Source organism: Bos taurus, chromosome 3 (genome assembly GCF_002263795.3).
Source record: "Bos taurus isolate L1 Dominette 01449 registration number 42190680 breed Hereford chromosome 3, ARS-UCD2.0, whole genome shotgun sequence".
Lineage (NCBI taxonomy): Eukaryota > Metazoa > Chordata > Mammalia > Artiodactyla > Bovidae > Bos > Bos taurus.
Genome location: NC_037330.1, coordinates 14,813,674 through 14,833,664, shown reverse-complemented (window position 1 = coordinate 14,833,664; position 19,991 = coordinate 14,813,674). Strand labels below are relative to the sequence as shown.

Sequence of the window (19,991 nt, the reverse complement as noted above, 5' to 3'; positions counted from 1 at the left end):
AATAAATGTCCTTTCCATACAAATGCCACCTTTATTATATATGAAATTATATGTGTCATATTTCTGCACTTTTCTATTGCATGAATCAATTTTTTCTTTTACTATAATGTTATAACAATTTTATGTCTACATTAATATCTGTTAGGGCAAGCCCATATTCCTACATTCCTTTGCTTACATTGTCAGGTGTGTTTTTACAAATGAATTTCAGATTTAAAAACGTTGTTTTCCCCTTGTGTTGTCTCCCCAAAACACAATGTTGGTAGGATTATGACTGAAATTACACTGTGTTTATTTTTTCCTTTTTTTTAAAAATTGAGCTATAATTTACATACTGTAAAAATTTACTCTTCTCGAAAGAGTATCTTACAGGTAAAATTCATTGTTTTTTAGTATATTCACAAAGTTCTTCAAGTATCACCATTATCTAATTTCAGATCATTTTCATCACCTACAAAGCAACTCTGCTTCCATAAGCAGTCACTTCCAATTTTCCCTTCTGGCCAGCTACTGGGAACCACTAATCTACATCCTGTCTCTGTGGATTTGCCTATTCTGGCACTTTATATAAATGGAATCACAGAATTTGTGACCATTTGTGTCTGGCTTTTTTCACTTAGTATAATGTTCTCACAATTCATCCATGTTGTAGTATGTGTCAGTACTTCATTCCTTTTTATGGTCGAATACTGTTCCATTGTATGGATATACCACCATTGTTTATCCACTCATCTGTTTATAGATATTCATCATTTCTGTACCCCTTTGGAGAAAATCCTACTGAAATCCTTTTCCCATTTTAAAATTGGGTTATCTTTTTATTATTAAGTTGTAAGTGTTCATTATTTATTATGAATCCAAGTCCCTTCAGATATATGACTTGCAAACATTTTCCCCCATTCTATAGGTTGCCTTTTCACTTTTCTTGAGTTAGTTTTACTGATTTAAAAATCATCCATTTTACCTAGAATTTAAAATGTTTTGCATAAAATTTGATTAAAGGTCTCTTATTCTTTTAATCTCATTTGTATGACTATTTCTTTCTGTTCTATCTTTTTTCTTTTCTTTTTATTTTCCCTATCCTTGCCAGGGTCTTGTCTATTTGTTCAACTTTTTGAAAAATCCATAATTTAGTTTTAATCATCAATATGTTCATCAATTCATTGATAGCAAATTAAAGGGTTTTTTTAAGTCTTTATTGAATTTGTTACAACATTGCTTCTGTTTTATGTTCTGTTTCTTGGCCGTGAGGCATGTGGGATCAGGGATCAAACCCACACCCCCTGCATTGGAAATGCACTAGGGAAATCCCTAAAATTTTGTTTTTATTCATTATATTCTCCTTTTGGTAATATTTAATGTTTTTCCTAGTTCCTTAAGTCAAATGCTCAGTTTACTTATTTAAAATTCTTTTAGAATTTCCCCAAGAAAATTTCTTTGTTGGTACAACCAAGTCTGATTTTCTACACTTCATTCAATCGCACTTTGTGATATTGCTAATTGAAAAAAAATCTCTCTAAAGTGAGAGAGGTTAGGCTGAGGTCATTTTTCCTTCTTGTTTGCTGCATGGTCAAAAAAAAAAAAAACTGACATGAATCTGAATGACTGTGCATTTCCTGGTGCTCATTTGGGTAGTATTAGGTAATCTACCAACTCTAAGGCAGTGACAGCTTGGAGTTCATATCCTGTCCTGACCCTTGAAACTTGCCACTCCCTCATCGTTTCAGTGGCACTTTCTGTCTACAATCCAAATAGTGGTGGTACACATCCATACCTGCCTTCTGAGTATCTCCCTGATTCCATTTATCAGCCCCAAATTGGAAAATGAGGACACTGGATCTTGCCATTCTGGCCTGATGTCCTCACCCACAGCAGTGGGAGTAATGATGGGGAAGAAGAAAAGATGGAGAGTGAGCTTTCACACGGTCTCCAGTATATTCACCAGCACCCTTTGGGGTGTAACCTCCCTCAAGTGCTTCTGAATAATCTTTCCAAACAGATTTCCTATGAAGAAATCTGCTATCACTTATAAAAACAGTTTAGGTAGCAGATAACACAATCTGCTATCACCTCTAAAAGCCTTCTTACAATGAGAAGTCTGTCAAAAAGAGAAGAATGGAGCAATTGTTCAAGAAATAGAGTGTCTAGACCCAGCTCAGCCTCTGTTGAGTCTTGGCTATACTTTTGCTAAGTCCTTTATAGCCAGGACGTTTCCCAGTGTAGTTTTAAAATATGATTCCTGGGACTTCCCTGCTGGTTCAGCAGCTAGATTTCTCACTCCCCATGCAGGGGGCCCAGGTTCAATCCCTGGTCAAGGAACTAGTTCCCACAACTAAAAGATCTAAGATGGTGCCATGAAGACAGAAGAGCCTGAGTGCCACAACTAAGACCTGGTGCGGCCAGGCACAAAAATAAAAGAATAAAAATCTTTTTAAAAATAAGTAAACTATGATTCCCCCTCCCTCCGCCTCACTTGAGCTAGCTTCAGTGAGCCTTGGCTATTTGTATAATTGAGAAATAAGTCGATGACTAAGAGTGGGTTTACACAGAAACAGACTCACAGACAACAGACTTGTGATTGCCAAAGAGGGATGGGGGAGGGATTCATTAAGAGTTTGAGAGTAACAGATATAAACTGTTATATATAGGATGGATAAACAAGGCCCTGCTGTATAGCACAGGAATTTATATTCAATATCCTGTGGATTCAATATCCAATAGGCCATACGGAAAAGAATATGAAAAAGAATGTGTATATATATATATATATATGTATAACTGATGTTATACATCACTTTGCAGTATAGCAGAAATTAACACAACACTGTAAATCAACTATACTTCAACAAAACAAAAATTTTTTAAAGAGTGGGTTTGCAAATCATAGACCCTCGGTGAAACTGTGACTGGCTAGTATCAGTTAACCCATTCCCGACGGAGAATTCAGCCGTGACAAAGCCAAACCAGGAGACAGCAAAGCCCAGAGGCCCTGTTAGCAGAATGGGAGGATTATACTCCACGCTTATTATTCTTTAGAGCCTTAGGAGAAGCACAGTCCCAAAAGAGATCAACATTTTGTTCCAGGTTTCTCTGATGAAAGGCATAGGAAAAAGAAAAACCAAAAACTGCATTTTTGTAATCCTGTTAGACAAAACTCTTTCACTCTGTAGGCTGAAACTACTTAAGGCCAGGTAGAGGAAGATTAACCTTTTCTTGTCATATTTTAGGTCGTACCAAATTATTTGCCATACTAGGTTATTGTGACTAAAGTTAATGCACTGAGTGGCCATGATTAGGCTCTTGACAATTGGAATGTGGATTCCTGGGAGAGCCAGAAGAGGTGGGGAAACCCCTAGCATCTGGTTTGCTTAAAAACACTTGTCAATGCAACACTTCCCCCACCAAAACATGACTTTTCATAGGATAATAATGAATGGACTTGCAGGTAAAACATTGTGTTGTCTCAAATGTGGTTCCTCATCAAGGGCCCAAGGACAAAGCCATTAGAATAGCAGCAGCGGGGACGGGCAAAATTCAGGCTTGGGTTCCCTGCTGCTGCTAAGTCGCTTCAGTCATGCCCGACTCTGTGCAACCCCATAGACGGCAGCCCACCAGGCCTGGCCGTCCATGGGATTCTCTAGGTGAGAACACTGGAGTGGGTTGCTATTTCCTCCACCAGTGCATGAAAGTGAAAAGTGAAAGTGAAGTCGCTCAGCTGTGTTGGACTCTTAGCGACCCCACGGACTGCAGCCTACCAGGCTCCTCCGTCCATGGGATTTTCCAGGCAAGAGTACTGGAGTGGGGTGCCATTGCCTTCTCCCAGCTTGGGTTCCCACCAGGCGACAAATTCCTGCAGGACTAATTTTCCTAGAGAAATAACCACTGTCAGAAAAAGGTCATGGCTTTAAAACCACCATCAAAATCACCATTTGGCAACTATGATAGTAACAATGGAGTTAGACAAGAATCATCAATGAATGCTAAAACTAGTGTATCAAAGAGAGGAGTAGCAGCATGTTTACATAGTCTCAAGGTATTTCCTCACAAGATACTTATTAGGCACAAAAGGGAAATAATATGTTTACATTTATGTATGTTTACAGCAGCGGAGGAATCTAGCAAACACCACTTTAACTAAATGATCCAAGTGATAGATGTCATGCACCTCTTAATACAATGCTGTTAAATGAACACATCACATAGTTCCTGCCAAAAATTTCACAACCTGAGTGTAATTATAAGGAAATAGCAGACAAACCCAAGTGGAAAATTGTTATACAAAATAGCTTTTACTCTTTTAAAATACATAGCAAAAAATGTCATGAAAGACAAAGCCTGTGGAACTATTCTGGATTAAAGGAAACTAAAGAGACATGCCACTTGGGTGTAAGGCATGATCTCAGATATCTTTTGCTAAAAAGACATTAAGGGGAGAATTGGAAACAACTGAACAAGGTTTCAAGATTATTGTAGCATTGTTAATTTGCTGATTTTAATCATTGTACTGTGGTCACATAAGAGCATATACTTGTTTTCAGGAAACACACTGAAAAATTTAGAGGTAAAGGAGCATCAGGTCTGCAATTTACTTTCAAATTGTTCAGAAAAAAAAATTAGATGTAATTTAGTTACATTTAAAAGCAAATGTGAAAAAATGTTAACATTTGGGGAATCTGAGTAAAGGGGATACAGAAATTATTTGTACTAGTCTTGTAGCTTTCTCTAAATCAGTAATTATGTCAAAAGAAAAAAATACCAAAAGGAAGAAGAAAAAAACTATCAAAACATTAAAACAAACTTAGAAGTGTTTAAAAAGGAGAGGCAACCCACTAAAGTACTTTAAGAACTGAATTGCCAGAAAGACAGCAGATCTGAACTGTTGGGTCCTGAATTTGACTCATATCAACATAGCAAGGCATCTTGACCTCTCCAGCAATGCTTAATCCCAAGTAAAGAGGGTAATGGCAGAAAAGAAATATTTTAGTTCAATTCTATGGAGAAAGTTTTCATCAGTGTCTATCTCAGGGGTAATCCGAAGATCAGTGTTAAAAGGAAAACTTCCCAACAAGCAAAAACGATGTAATCAAATGTTTTGACTAAGGCACGCTCTCTACTTGTAAGGATGTGTCAGCAAACTGGTGCTGGAAATTCAATCGTGTTCAAACACACAGTCACCCAGCCGTGGGTACCCCTGTAGTATCAATCCAGGGCTTACCCTACAACACCGGCTTACTGAGCTGAGGGATGTGAAACAACTCTGAGGACTTGACCAATGTACGGTGTTGATATACTGGAGGATACCTTCTATTTTCTCCCTTTTAATTAAGAAGTTTTTTGTAATTGTGTTTTTCCTCTAGTGATTACATCAGATGTCTGGGTACTTATTTTCTAAAAGGTGTAAGATGCAGCTGATCTGCAAAGAGAAGCAAGAGAATGGAGCAGATGTGCTGAGAGAATCAGAAACAGGAACCAAAAGAAAAGCAAAAGGAATAAAACTCGGTCTCTTGAGGGCTGTATTGTTTTGTCTTCCTATTATCCCACCTGAATCCATTCAGATCTACTGAAACTCTAAAAATGCATTCTTGGCTCTACTCTTTAACGCCAACGTGCCCACCAGCTGCAGCGGAGAAAGGAAAGAGAAGTGGGAATAGGCAGTCAAAACAGTGAGGATTTTCCCAGGACTCTGGCATGATAAACATCAACCTGTCCTTAGATACAAGTTTCAGTACTAGAAGCAACTCATGGGGGTTCCTTGCAATAAAAGAGGAACTGTAAAAAACAAAAACAAAAAAAACTAAGAGGAAGAGAATGACTGATGGAGCAGGATCTGGAAAGGGAAGGACTTAAGAACACAGATGGAGAGATCGGTCTTAAACAGGAAGAGGAATACTTCATCCTGCTAATTAGAAAAAGAAATTCACACACACACACACATTAAAAAAAAAAAAAAAACCCAAACTGATTTTTTTATTCTGCAACCACATCAGTGGCCCAGTTGGTTAAAAACCCACCTGCAGTTCAGGAGACCTGGGTTTGATCCCTGGGTTAGGAAGACACCCTGGAGAAGGAAATGGCTACACACTCCAGTGTTCTTGCCTGGAAAATCCCATGGACTGAGGAGCAGAGCGGGCTACTGTCCATGGGGTCACAAGAGTTGGACACGACTCTGACTAAACCACAACCACCACAAAAGCCAAGGTAACATGTAGCCATCAAAACCTGTTTTAACCTGTTGAATCAATGAACAGCTTGCCTTAGTGAACATCGTCCAGTGTCAACCCCTCATTTCTCAAAGTCAGAGAGTCTTCAATCAACAGCAGTCTCCTAAGAGTAATCATCTTCCAAGGATGATGTCCATCTATGTATGCCTCTGAAAATACACTAGTTTCCCCAAACCCTGTAGCTAGAAGATTTACAGTCTGCTTTGCCCATAGAGATAATATCTGACCAAGATGTCTCTCTCTTATTGTGTTATTTAGTCACTAAGTTGTATCCGACTCTTTTGCAACCCCATGGACAGTAGCCTACCAGGCTCCTCTGTCCATGGGATTTCCCAGACAAGAATATTGAAGATCTCCTTCTCCAGGGTGTCTTCCTGACCTAGGGGTCAAACCCAAGTCTTCTCCGTCGGCAGGTAGATTCATTACCATTGAGCCACCAGGGAGGTCCCTCTCTTTCTGTAAGCAATACATTTAGTGAACATTTCTGGTTCCTTCTGTCATAAAAAATAATATTTACTGACATACCTGCATTCCTTTCTGCTTAAACCAACTTGTTATGCTTCTCATAACAAGTAACAGAAAAACTAGCTCAAATGTCTCAAGCAATAATAAGTGTATTCTGTCTTATAGCTACAAGCCCAAAGATGGTGTATGCCCAGCTTCTCTGCTCTGCCTGCCTCCGTGGGAAGGCTTTGTCCTTAAACTGGCTTCCTTCATTCTAACAGGATGACAGCCAACACCAACTGAGGCATATGTTTCTATGTTTAGATCCAACAGGAGAAATAAATTCCCTCTGCCAATCAGAATGAAAAATCCTCCCCCCCCACCACCTTCATTCTGATTGGACCAACCTGTGGACTAGAAACTCTCATCAGGATGTCAGAGGTTGATAGGCTTAATCCTTGACTTTTATAACTCAATGTTTTTTTTAATTTTATGTATTTATTTGGCTGCACTGGGTCTTTGTGCTTTGCACAGGCTTTCTCTAGTTGCAGGGAGCAGGGGCTACTCTTGCTTGCGGCACATGGGCTCCTCTGGGGAAGCACAGGCTCTAGGCACGCCGGCTTCAGTAGCTGCAGAACTCGGGCTCAGTGGTTGAGGCTCGCAGGCACCAGAGCTCTGGCTCAATAGTTGCGGCCCATGGGCTTAGTTGATCCTCAGCCTGAGGAAGCTTCCTGGACTAGGGATCAAACCTGTGTCTCCTGTATTGGCAGGCAGATTCTTATCCACTGCACCATCAGGGAAGTCCAATCCTTGACTCGAAACAGTTACCTTCAAGAGAATGGTGACATAGTGATTGACTCAAACTTATCAGAATCCACTCCTAGAGCTGAAGATGGAGTTAGCTTCCTCCAAGTCATGAGAGCTCTGTTGAGAAGAAATGGACACGAACAAAATTGAGTTCTTTAGAAAGGAAGGGGGTGCTTCTGTGGTGGCTCAGTGGTAAAGAGTCTACCTGCCAATGCAGGAGACGCTGGTTTGATCCCTGGCCCGGGAAGATTCCACATGCCATGGAACAACTAAGCTGATGCTCCACAGCTGTTGAGCCTGTGCTCTAGAGCCCTGGAGCTGTAACTACTGAAGGCCCTGCACTCTAGAGCCCTTGCTCTGCAACAAGAGAAGCCACCACAATGAGAAGCACCTGCACCCCAAGTACAGAGTACCTCTTACCAAAACTAGAGAAAAGCCCTCGTAGCAATGAAGACGCAGCACAGCCAAAAATAAATACATTTTAAAAATTATTTAAAAAAAAAAGGAAGAAGGGGACATGGATACTATGAAAACAACCAAACACGGTCACAAAACTACTGGACCTTTTCTTCTATGGCTTACCCATGACCACCTTCTACTGAAGACATCTAATTTCAGATCTTCAAGACCAGGTCTCTTTCCAGACTCTTCCAACTGCATATAGGGTTGCTGTACCCAAGTGGTTCACAAATTTTTCAACCTTGTTCTCCTCCTGTATTTTCTGATGCCAATGTGATACATGTATCCAGCCATCCAATCATGTACCCTTCATTCACTTAATTCCTCAAGATTGCCGAGTAGTCAACCTAATTCCTCCCTTTTCTTCTTCCTTTTTTTTATTGGCCTCGCCATGAGGTATGTGGAATCTTAGTTTCCAATCGTTCATTGTTCAGTTGCTATTATTTGTGAGCTAATGGACTGCAGCGTGCCAGTCTTCCCTGTCCTTCACTAGCTCCTGGAGTTTGCTCAAATTCATGTCAATTGAATCGATGATGCTATCTAGCCATCTCATCCTCTGCCACCCTCTTCTCCTTTTGCCTTTAATCTTTCCCAGCATCAGGATCTTTTCCAATGAGTTGGTTCTTCACATCAGGTGGCCAAAGTATTGGATCTTCAGCTTCAGGATCAGTCCTTCCAATGAATATTCCGGGTTTATTTCCTTTAGGATTGACTGGTTTGATCTTCTTGCTGTCCAAGGGACTCTCAAGAGTTTTCTCGAGCACCACATTCAAAAGCATCAATTCTTTGGCACTCAGCTTTCTTTAGAGTCCAACTCTCACATCCATACATGACTACTGGAAAAATGATAGTTTTGACTATACAGACCTATGTTAGCAAACTAATGTCTCTGCTTTTTAATATGCTGCCCAGGTTGGTCATAGCTTTTCTTCCAAGGAGCAAGCAAGCATCTTTTAATTTCATGGCTGCAGTCACCATCTGTAGTGATTTAGGAGCCGAAGAAATAAAGTCTGTCACTGTTTTCATTGTTTCCCCATCTATTTTCCATGAAGTGATACGGCCAGATGCCATGATCTTAGTTTTTGGAATGTTGAATTTTAAGCCAGCTTTTCACTCTCCTCTTTCACCTTCATCAGGAGGCTCTTTAGTTCCTCTTCACTTTCTGCCATTAGAGTGGTATCATCTGCATATCTGAGGTTGTTGATATTTCTCCTGGCAATCTTGATTCCAGCTTGTGCTTCATCCAGCCCGGCACTTTGCCTGATGTACTCTGCATATATGTTAAATAAACAGGGTGACAATATACAGCCTTGTCATACTCCTTTCCCAGTTTTGAACCAGTCAGTTGTTCCATGTCCAGTTCTAACTGTTGCTTCTTGAACCACATACAAGTTTCTCAGGAGACAGGTAAGGTAGTCAGGTATTCCTGGCTCTTTAAGAATTTTCCACAGTTTGTTGTGATCTACACAGTTAAAGGCTTTATAGTAGTCAGTGAAGCAGAAGTAGAGGTTTTTCTGGTAATCCCTTGCTTTCTCTATGATCCAACGAATGTTCGCAGTTTGATCTCTGGTTTCTCTTCCTTTTCTAAACCCATCTTGTACATCTGGAAGTTCTCAGTTCACAGACTGGTGAAGCCTAGCTTGAAGGATTTTGAGCATAATCAAACCTGTGTCTCCTGCAGTGGAAGGATGACCAGGGAAGTCCTTCTTCCCTCTTCTTATTACATCCCCAGTCAATTAATTCTATTTCTTAAATATAATCCATATTCCTTCCCTCCTCTACTTCCTAACTATCTCAGCACCTGTTTACAAAAGCCTTCTAACTGATATTTCTTCTCCTGCCATTCTTGGCCTCTTTGAAACGATCTTTCACATTGTCAATAGACAAAAAATAGATGTGATTCTGTCATTGCTTAGATTAAAAACTTTTAGTGGCTTCTCATTCTGGCACATGAAAGAGTAGAGATGGTGGCTGATTGGGCTGATGTGAGGTTAGGGATCTGGATTAGGGTCTCCTACTTCTGGGGCTTCCCAGGTGACATTAGTAGTAAAGAACCCACCTGCCCGTGCAGGAGGCGTAAGAGAGGTAAGTCCAATCCCTGGGTCGGGAAGATCTCCTGGAGGAGGGCATGGCAACCCACTCCAGTATTCTTGCCTGGAGAATCCCACGGACAGAGGAAACTGGAAGGCTACAGTCCATAAGGTCGCAAAGGGTAGGACAAGACTGAAGTGACTTAACACATATGTCCATTACTGAAAACTTAAACTTTTGGGGGTTTTAGAACAGTAACCCCCAGAAGAGCCTCTGGTCATCTACATGCGTGTGGAAGTATCTGCCCCATTCCTTTCTCAGGAAGATGAACACCTGTCATCTGCCATGGAAACCTATCTTTCAGGTGGGGGGGCCTCAGAAGACAGAAAGTCTAGGATTCTCAGAGCCACAGCCTGGGACCCCCAGTGTGAGGTGCTCTAGAGTGAACTTGGTCCCGAGCAAATGGAGTTAGCAATGAGGCTGTCCTGTTTCAGAGGAGCACTGCTAGGACTGCAGGCTAGGCAGGCAGGACTCGGCTGCAGTGCAGATGGACCTGGAATGCTGAACATGTGCGGGGAAGAACAGGTGCTTCTGTGAGGCAAAGGGGAAGGGACGGCCTTGGCCTGGCAGTCAGCAGGGCTCTTCCCCCCACGGTTGCTGCTCTACCATTCCACAGCGGTGATCCCTTCCTTTTCATTGTTGAGCAGCATTCCATTGTGCGAAAACACCACCGTCTATTTACTCGTTTACCTCATGGAAAATTAGATTATCCACTTGAGTTCTTTCCTATTTTAAGCTACTTCAAATAAAGCTGCTGTGAACACTGGTGTACTTCATGTGAGTATGTACTTTCATTCTTCTTGAGTTAAATGCTTAGGATTAGAGTGACTAGGACATATGAGGTGCATGTTTAACTTTTTAGAAAATACCAAATTGCTTTACAAAGTGATTATACAATTTTACATTCCTATCAGGAATGTATGAAAGTTTTGGTACCCTACTTCTTCACCAGCAGTTGGTATGATCAGTATTTTTGTTTTTGTTTTTGTTTTTCATTTGAGACATTCTAATCAGAAAATAGTACTGTCTCACTGTGGTTAGTCTTTGCATTTCCCTGGGGGCTAATGATGTTGAGTGTCTTCTCATGTGTTTATTTGCTATCCCTATATCTTCTTTGATGAACTATCTGTTCAAATCCTTTACCCTGTTTAAAAAATAAGGTGGTTTTCTTATTATCAAAATTTGAGAATTCTTTAGATATTCTAGACATGTTTCTTTATAAGTTCTGTGATCTGCAAATGTTTTCTTAGTCTGTGGTTTACCTGTTCATTCTCTTAACAGTATTTTTCAAAGACCAGAAGTTCCAGGCTTGTGGTTGCCAAGGGAGAGGGGTTGGGGAGGGATAGATTGGAAGTTTGGGATTAGCAGATACAAACTATTATATATAGAATGGATAAACAAGGTTCTACTGTATAGCACAGGGAACTATATTCAATATCCTGTAATAATAAACCATAATGGGAGAGAATATAAAAAGGGATATATATTTTATATATAACTGAATCACTTTGCTGTACACCAGAAACTAACACAACATTGCAAATAAAGTATACTTCAAGAGGGCACTTCCCTGGCTGTCCAGTGGTTAAGACTTTGCCTTCCAAAGCAGGGAGTGCAAATTCAATCTCTGGTCAGGGAGCTAAGACAAAAGCAACATTGTAACAAATTCAAAAGAGACAAAAGAAAAAAAAAACACTCTGATTTTAAATAAAGTATACTTCAATAAAAAATAAACTGAAAAAAAAAACAAAACCAAGAGCAGAGTTCTTCATTTCAATGAAGCCCAATTATTCACTTTTTGCAGTTAGACTGTGCTTTTGATGTTGTATCTAAGAACTTTTTGCCTAACCCAAGGTCATAAAAATGTCTCCTTTGTTTTCTTTTAGAAGTTTTGGCATTTTAGGCTTTATATTTAAAAATCTATGATCTTAAAGATCTATGATCCATTTTTGAGTTAATCTTTGTGCATGGTGCGAGGTAGGGATCAAAGTTCTCTCACGCACACTCTTTTTAATGTGAGTATTCAGTTGTTATAGAACCAGTTGTTGAAAAGACTATTGTTCTTCAGTGAGTTGCCTTTGCACTTTTGGCAAAAATCAGTTGACTGTAAACATGTGGGCCTATTTCAAGACTCTCAACTCCGTGGATCTGTATGTCTAACCTTTTGCTGATACCACGTTGTCTTGACTACTGCAGCTTTATAGTAAGTCTTGGAATTGGGTACATGACTACTCCAATTTTATTATCTTTATACTAAATTGTTTTGGCTCTTTTACAAAATCATTTGGCTATTTGCTTCTCCACATGAATTTTAGAATCAACTTGTCAGTTTCTCTTTGAAAAAGCTGCTAGAATTTTGACTAGAATTGCATTGAATCTACAGACCCATTATGAGGAGAATTGACATCTTATTATTGAGTCTTCAAACTCATGAGCACAGTATGCCTCTCTATCCATTTATTAAAATCTAAATTTCTCTCAGCAGTCATTTATAGTTTTCAATATATCAGTACTGTACACCTCTTGTCAGATTTATCTCTAAGATTTTTATTTTTTATTTTTGATGCTCTAGCAGCTTCATCTTAATATGGAAAATAAGCGGTGGATCACCATCTCTGCTTTTGTAATTTTTCTGTAAATATAAAGCTATGCCAAAATACAAAGTTGAGAGGAAAAAATAATCCCTTGCCTTGGGGAAAAAAAATAAAGTTGAGAGAGAGCGACAGAGGTTGGTTCAGAAGTTTGGTGAAGAACCCACCTGCCAATGCAGGAGACATAAGAGACGTGGGTCCAATCCCTGGGTTGGAAAGATGCCCTGGAGGAGGGCATGGCAACCCACTTCAGTATCCTTGCCCAGAAAATCCCATGGACAGAGGAGCCTGGCGGGCTAGAGTCCACAGGGTTGCAGAGTCGGACGTGACAGAAGTGACTTAGAACGCACGCTCCTACTTCGGCCACTCGGCAGTCCTCCAAGCAGTCTCTGTTCGCTTTAGTTCAGTTGCTAAGTCTCTGCCTCCACTGTAAATACAGATGCAAAGATTCCTTCTCTTTATGTTTTTGGGCAAAGATCCATTCTTTTTATGCTCTGTGGAGGGATAGCTCAGTCCTATCCTCCTTCTCCCCCAGTTCTTCTTTCCTAGGCTTTGGAGTGCAGGACAGGGATGTGGGGTTGAAAAGACACGTGGACTGCACAAGGGGAGGGTGTTCAGGTGACTAAGGGGAAGGCCCAGATGTTACAAGTCCCTTTTATGGAAGGGAGACTGTGTGATCTACCACTGCAGAATCCCTGGATTCTGAGATTGAAAAGGGGGCTGGAAAAGAATGGCTCTGGAGGGTAATATGAACATGAGAGACGGAAAAATAATTTTTATTGAATCCAGTTCCTCCTCCTCTCTCAGGAGTTGTGGGTGAAGACCACTGAAAGCGGAATTGTCACTATCCCTCTGTGCATATCCTGCTGCTGTTTTCCGTGGGGCTTCCCAGGGGCAGGGTCTGGCACTCTAGAAAGAGAAGAGATTAGAGGTGGAAAGAAATGCCCAAAGGGTTTTGTGATGTATTGGAAAGAGCTAGAGTCTAGCAGTCAGAAGATTTTATCTCAAATCCTGACTCTGACACTACTTCCTGGTGCCCTTGGGCAAGTCACTTTCACTCTCATAAAATGAGGAGTTGAACAAAATGATGTAAAGGATTCCACCCACCTCAAAGAGCTTACTGTATTTCCTGAGGAGAGGGATCATGTAATGTTTTTGTCTCCCCAACGTCTAGCACAATGCCTGACACATAATAAGTGTTCAAGAGATGCTGTGATTCTCATTCGAGTGGATGGATCAAGGAGGGAACTAACAAGACACTAAAATGAAAGGGCCCGAAGGGAAGTTCTTAAACTCAGTCAGCTGGTGGCACCACCTCTCTATATAACCACAAGGGAGTGTTGCTAGTCTCAGACCAAGGGAAAGGATTTAGATTAGAAACACATAAAGGTAAAAAAAAAAAAAAAAAGAAATGACCAGAGGACCGGATATTTCAAATGGAAAGCAGAGCCCTGAAATTGACCCAGCTTCTGTTTTCCAAGTCAAGGGACAATAGGTCCCACGCATTGAAAGATATGGTGGCTGCCAGATCAGCATGGTGATGCTGGATGCTGAAAAGCAGTTGTGAAGGAGGCAGTGATTAACAAGTCACACAGGGCCAGTCGTGAGGCTGGGAGGCGGCCCTTGGGGCTCACCTGAACTTGGGCTGGGCACTCCCTTCACATCCACCCCTTGCCAGCGAACCCAAACATCTGGGTACCCATTCTGAATCTCTTTCACCCCTGGGTCTCTCCTACAGGGTTCATCAAACCCGCTGCTGATTATCCTGAAAGGGTCCCTTTCCTCCCCCAGCACTCAAGGAAACTGAACGTCAAACATCTTAATTCGCAGGCAGAGGGCAAGAAGGTGGTTGAATATTTTTGCAAAAGCCTCATTCTTCCTACCCCTCACCCCCATCACAGCAAATTCTGCAACGGGTAAGGATACAGGCACAAAAGGCGAGGAGCCACTGAAGCACACACCCCATTTAGCACTGAGATCGTGGGGAGACAGGATGAGGCATGGTAAGGGTGTTTCTCAGCATCCACAGCTCTGAAATGGGGTTTGGGGGTTGGAGGAGACAATGGGGGTTACCGCTGACCTCTGCCTCCACAGATTAGACCAGGGAAGGGTGAAATGGCCGTGGGAGTGAGAGGTCAGCAGGACTGCTTAGCAGGGAGAGGCCTGAGGGCATGCCCCAGGCCTGCTCAGGTCCTCATCGGCTCCAGTGGGGAGGGAACAGGAAGCTGTGACTTCCTCTCCCCTTTTCCTCCCTGCCCTCAACCTCAAGGTCACTGGCTGCTGCAGTGAATTCCAACCTGTTTTAGTTGGCATTGTTCCCCAGGCACGATGATCAGAGCTGCTCATTATAAGAAGGGAGTCACTTGCTCCCTCCTGCCACAGATGCCCCCAACTTTTCCTTTGAAATAGTAATCATTCACATTCACGCAAATAGCCATGAACAAGGGGCTTTTTCACAGGTGTTCTCTCATTTTGTCACACCCATTCTGTAAATTTTAAGCGAGGAAACTGAGGCTCAGGAGAGTAAAGTAATTCACCCACAGTCACACAGCCAGCAGGGAGCAGCCCTGGGACTCCAGAACCTCTCCTCTTTCTCTCAGATCCTATTCTGATTCTCTGCCTCTGTGCACACTCCCAGGCCCCTTCCTCCAGGCCCCAAGGGAACATTTGCTGCAGAGAAGGGGGCCCCTGAACACCAGACGGAGTAGAGGGGGGCTCCAATTCAGTTCCTGTCACCCCTGAGGTGGGGTATTTGTGGCCTCTCCCCGAAGCGGAGGTGTGGGGCTGCCCTCCGTAGCAGGATCATTCTCCCTCCCCCCTTCCCACTCTTTCACATGGGGCTCTACACACAGAGACGCACACATGCATGCACACACAGGCACACATGCACACACACGTTTGTGCCAATGTTCACCTCTCCCTCACCTGCCCCACCCACCACCAAGACCAACAGAGAAGAAGGCTGTCCTGTTGTCCACAGCCCGCCCCCTTAGGTGTGGGCGTGGGCTGGGTCTCCAGGCAGCCAGAGGCCCTGAGAGCAGCAGTCAAGCGCTCTGATCCAGTGTCCTGCTGAACGCCTTAGGTGCCCCCTGCCAGGCTGGTAAGGCACTCACTGGCCCTTCTGCCCAGCACCACTGACGTCGGATGCCCTGCGATGCCCACGCCCAACACCTCTGCCCCCCTGCCCGCTTTCTGGGTCAACGCTTCTGGAGGCAGCGTGCTGAGTGCTGCTGATGCCACGATGCCTGTTGGATTCCTAGCCCTGAGGGTCTCGGTTGCCCTGGCCTATGGGCTTGTGGGGGCTGTCGGCTTGCTGGGAAATTCGGCCGTGCTGTGGGTGCTGGGTAACTGTGCTCAGCGAGCCCCTTGCCCACCTTCTGACACTTTCGTCTTCAACCTGGCTCTGGCAGACCTGGGGCTGGCACTCACCCTCCCCTTCTGGGCAGCCGAGTCGGCACTGGACTTCCACTGGCCCTTCGGAGGTGCCCTCTGCAAGATGGTCCTAACGGCCACCGTCCTCAACATCTACGCCAGCATCTTCCTCATCACAGCGTTGAGTGTCGCCCGGTACTGGGTGGTGGCCATGGCTGCAGGGCCAGGCACCCACCTCTCGCTCTTCTGGGCCCGTGTAGCCACCCTGGCCATGTGGGTGGCAGCTTCTCTGGTGACGGTGCCCACAGCTGTCTTTGGGGCCGAGGGCGAGGTGAGTGGCGTGCGCCTGTGCCTGCTGCGTTTCCCCAGCAGGTATTGGCTGGGGGCCTACCAGCTGCAGAGGGTGGTCCTGGCCTTTATGGTGCCACTGAGCATCATCACCACCAGCTACCTGCTGCTGCTGGCCTTCCTAAGGCGGCGGCGGCGGCGATGGCGGGACAGCAGGGGCGTGGCCCACTCCATCCACATCCTTCTGGCCTCCTTCTTCCTCTGCTGGTTCCCCAACCATGTGGTCACGCTCTGGGGTGTCCTGGTGAAGTTTGACCTGGTGCCCTGGGACAGCACTTTCTACACCGTCCACACCTATGTCTTTCCCGTCACCACCTGCCTGGCGCACACCAACAGCTGCCTCAACCCCGTGCTGTACTGCCTTCTCAGGCAGGAGCCCCGGCGGGCCCTGGCAGACACCTTCAGGGACCTGTGAGCAAGGCTGTGGCCCCAGGGTCGGGGCTGGGTGGAACAGGTGGCCCTAAAGGAAATGGGCAGGCGGTGGACGGAGAGCACCCCTCAGGAGGGTGGCCTTTCTACCATGCTCACCAACCTGGACAAAGGGAACCCTGGGTGAAGGCGGCAAGTTAAACCCCCTCCTCTTTCTGGTTATCTGCCAAGTACAGGATCCACGCGTCCTAGGGAAAGAGAGGTTGGCCTCTCTGCCTTGATGCAACACCCTCAGGGAAAGTCTGATCTTTGATCCCCAGCTCTGGCTATGGGGAAAGGCAGGCGCCCAGGGCCCAGGTCAGGGCTGGGTACGACCAAGCTCAATCTCCACGTGGCAATGGGAATCGAAGAATAAACCTCTGGATTATCCACAGTGTCTGCACCTTTCATCTCAGTTCCCCTTCTAGGTCAGTGTGGCCAAAAGGATTCTTTGCCCCTTTTCTGCCTTCTGTGAGAATTCCCAGGAAAATTTCCCTATGGGTTCTAGACTAATTGAGTCATAGGTCAGTAACTATCTCCCTCCGTCCTCTCCATCTTCCCTCCCTCACCTCAAATGGGGTGTACCCTTGTCCTTCTCTGGTGCTGAGGCCAAATATGCCCTCCTCCCTTGGCCATCTCTACCTTCTTACCATCTCAGTAGCACCCGTAGAAACTTGGTGCCCACAGACACCTCCGAGGCAAAAGCTGCAGTTCCCCCTGCTGTCTGCAGGACCTTGCCGGATCCCTATCTCCAGCCAAGCCTGGAGTGCAAACCCCTGCTTCTGGCTGGGAGTACCCCGTCTCTCCTTAAATCAGGATTTGGAGGAAGAAGTGAAGATAAGGACAAGCCAAGGACATGGGTGGGGCATAGAGAGGTGAGATTCAGAAAGGAGCTGGGAGAAGAGGTGGCTGAAGGTGCAGATGTGTGCGTGCTCAGTTGTGTCCAACTCTGAGACTCCATGGACTACAGCCCACCAGGCTCCTCTGTCTATGGGGTTTTCCCAGCAGCAATCCTGGAGTGGGTAGCCACTTTCTTCTCCAGGGGATCTCCCCAATCCAGGGATCAAAGCCGCGATTCTCCACCACTGCACCACTTGGGTACCAGGATGAAAGTGCAGAAAGAGGTGCTAGTCTTCCTCCTGCCCACGTTCTTAGCTCAGAGCATCAACTCAGGTGTCAGAACACCTGGATTCACCTCCTAGGCCTGACACTAACCAGCTGAGGGACCTCAGTAAGTTAAATAGTTCTCTGTACCTGTTTTCTCAACTTAAGTTGGGCTGTTAAGGATTTAATGGTGCCTGGAATAGATTCTTACACTCCACATGGGCTTCCCAGGTGGTACTAGTGGTAAAGAACCCGCCTGCCAAAGCAGGAGACTTAAGAGATGCGAGTTCAATCCCTGGGTCGGGAAGGTCCCCTGGAGGAGGGCATGGCCACCCACTCCAGTTTTCTTGCCTGGAGAATCCCATGGACAGAGGAGCCTGGCAGGCTACAGTCCACAGGGTCACAAAGAATCGGACACGACTAAAGCGACTTGGCACCCACGCACACCCTGTTTAAAATGGAAACAGAGATAAGGAAAAGGAGGAAATAAGGTGGGTAACTGGGAGACAGTGACTGGAAACCATAAAGATCTTTTCTGGAATTTTTACAAGTTCTGGAGTGAAATTAAAGTCACAAAAGGAAATGAGTGAGGGGGTGGCCCCTAATAAAGGTGTGCACTAAAGGGAGGGGTTCCCCTTTGGTTTCTTTTTTTTTTTCCCCTTTGGTTTCTGTATCCATATATCCATGGATTTGCAGCAACGACAACAGTCAGCCACCAGAAGGGATGTTCAAGGTTGGGGGCAGCCCTTGGAAAGGACGGAGGTGACAGAGGGAAAATGGAGTGGAATTTCCACTGCCATTGCCCCACCCCATGCTCTAACAGGTCTTCTGACCCAGGAGGACTCTGGCCACTCAAGATCCCAGGGCAATAGCTGGGCACAGCACCTCCCAAGTGCATGGAGCTACTTCTGGAAGGGGCACCCCCCTGCACCAGCTCCATCCAGTTGCTGAACAGAAGAGGCTCTAAAGAGTCACCTAATTCACAACATATTAAGCCATGCTAAAGAGATTTAATTAGCCTCTTGATGTTTAATTTCCTCTCTCTGATAATGTTTAAACTGGTATCAAAACTCCAGATCTGTTCCCAGCCAATTCAGGATGGAAAATCCTCCCCCACTCAAGTGCCCTTCTTCCCACCCCCTGCAGCTCCTCCAATGGCTCCGGAGCTGTTGGGGCTCCGGATATTGACTCCTCTGGGGGCATCGGTGCTTTATGGGTTTTATGGGACCCAGAGGTAAATATTGACAAAATTTAAACAGGTCCAAGTCAGAGGTGAATGAACGCATGCAGACCCACCCCCAGGGACGGGAGATGGAGGGAACGGCGCAGTGGAGAGGGGGCACAACTGCGGCAAGAGACTGGGCTCTGGAGCACAAGCCCAACAGCTTCAAAACTGCCAATAGGACCGACAGAGAGCAAGACTGTTTCCAAAAACGGGAACAGAGAGGGGACAACAGACAGAATGCTGAGAGATGTGACTGCCACGTCAGAGAAATTTGTGTCATGTTCTGGGATCGAGGATGAGGGGGTTTCAGCCCAGGGATAGCAGGAGGGACAGCAAAGCTGTCCTGTGAGCTGTGGGCTTCTCCCAACTCAAGCTCTAGGCTCTGTCTCCAGGCTCCTGTTTCCTGCCGACCAGCACCCTTCACTGGACCTGTGAGAACACTGGGGGAGCCTACGTTCCCATCTGGTGGTCTTTGGATGCTAACGTCCCCCTGCTCTGCCTTTATGGCGTTGGGTCCCAGCTGCTGAGCCATGGGCCAGTGTGTTGGAAACCTGGCACTCTGGTGTTTCGGCAGAGCAACTGAGAAGGGGAATGGGGGACTGCAGCTAGGACTGGCCCTTCCCTGGCTGCTCTCCTGGCCTGGCAACCCTCTGGAGCCAGGTTTCTCTATAAAATGAGAAAATTGTTACCTCACAGATTCTGTGATGGATGAGAAAGCACCTTGTCAAGGCCAGATGCCAACAGATGAGAATTACAGGAGTGGAGGGTACTGGCTGCTCCCCCAAGCCTGCCCACACCCCATGTGATTTCAATTCCTCTTTCCAGCTGAGGTTGAGCCCCATTCTTCTCATCTTACTCCATGGGCTCCAACAGAAGACTATGCACTCTGCCAGCATTTATACAACGCTAGTCACTCTTGGC

The 19,991-nt window shown here is 44.8% G+C and overlaps 1 protein-coding gene across 1 annotated transcript; it reads left to right on the top strand.

The window, feature by feature from the left end:
- The first annotated feature begins 15,767 nt into the window (after positions 1–15,767).
- Positions 15,768–16,889, top strand: RXFP4 (relaxin family peptide/INSL5 receptor 4). Its single transcript, NM_001007076.1, is given in 1 exon segment — positions 15,768–16,889. A coding segment is annotated over 1 exon segment (1,122 nt).
- The last annotated feature ends 3,102 nt before the right edge of the window (positions 16,890–19,991 follow it).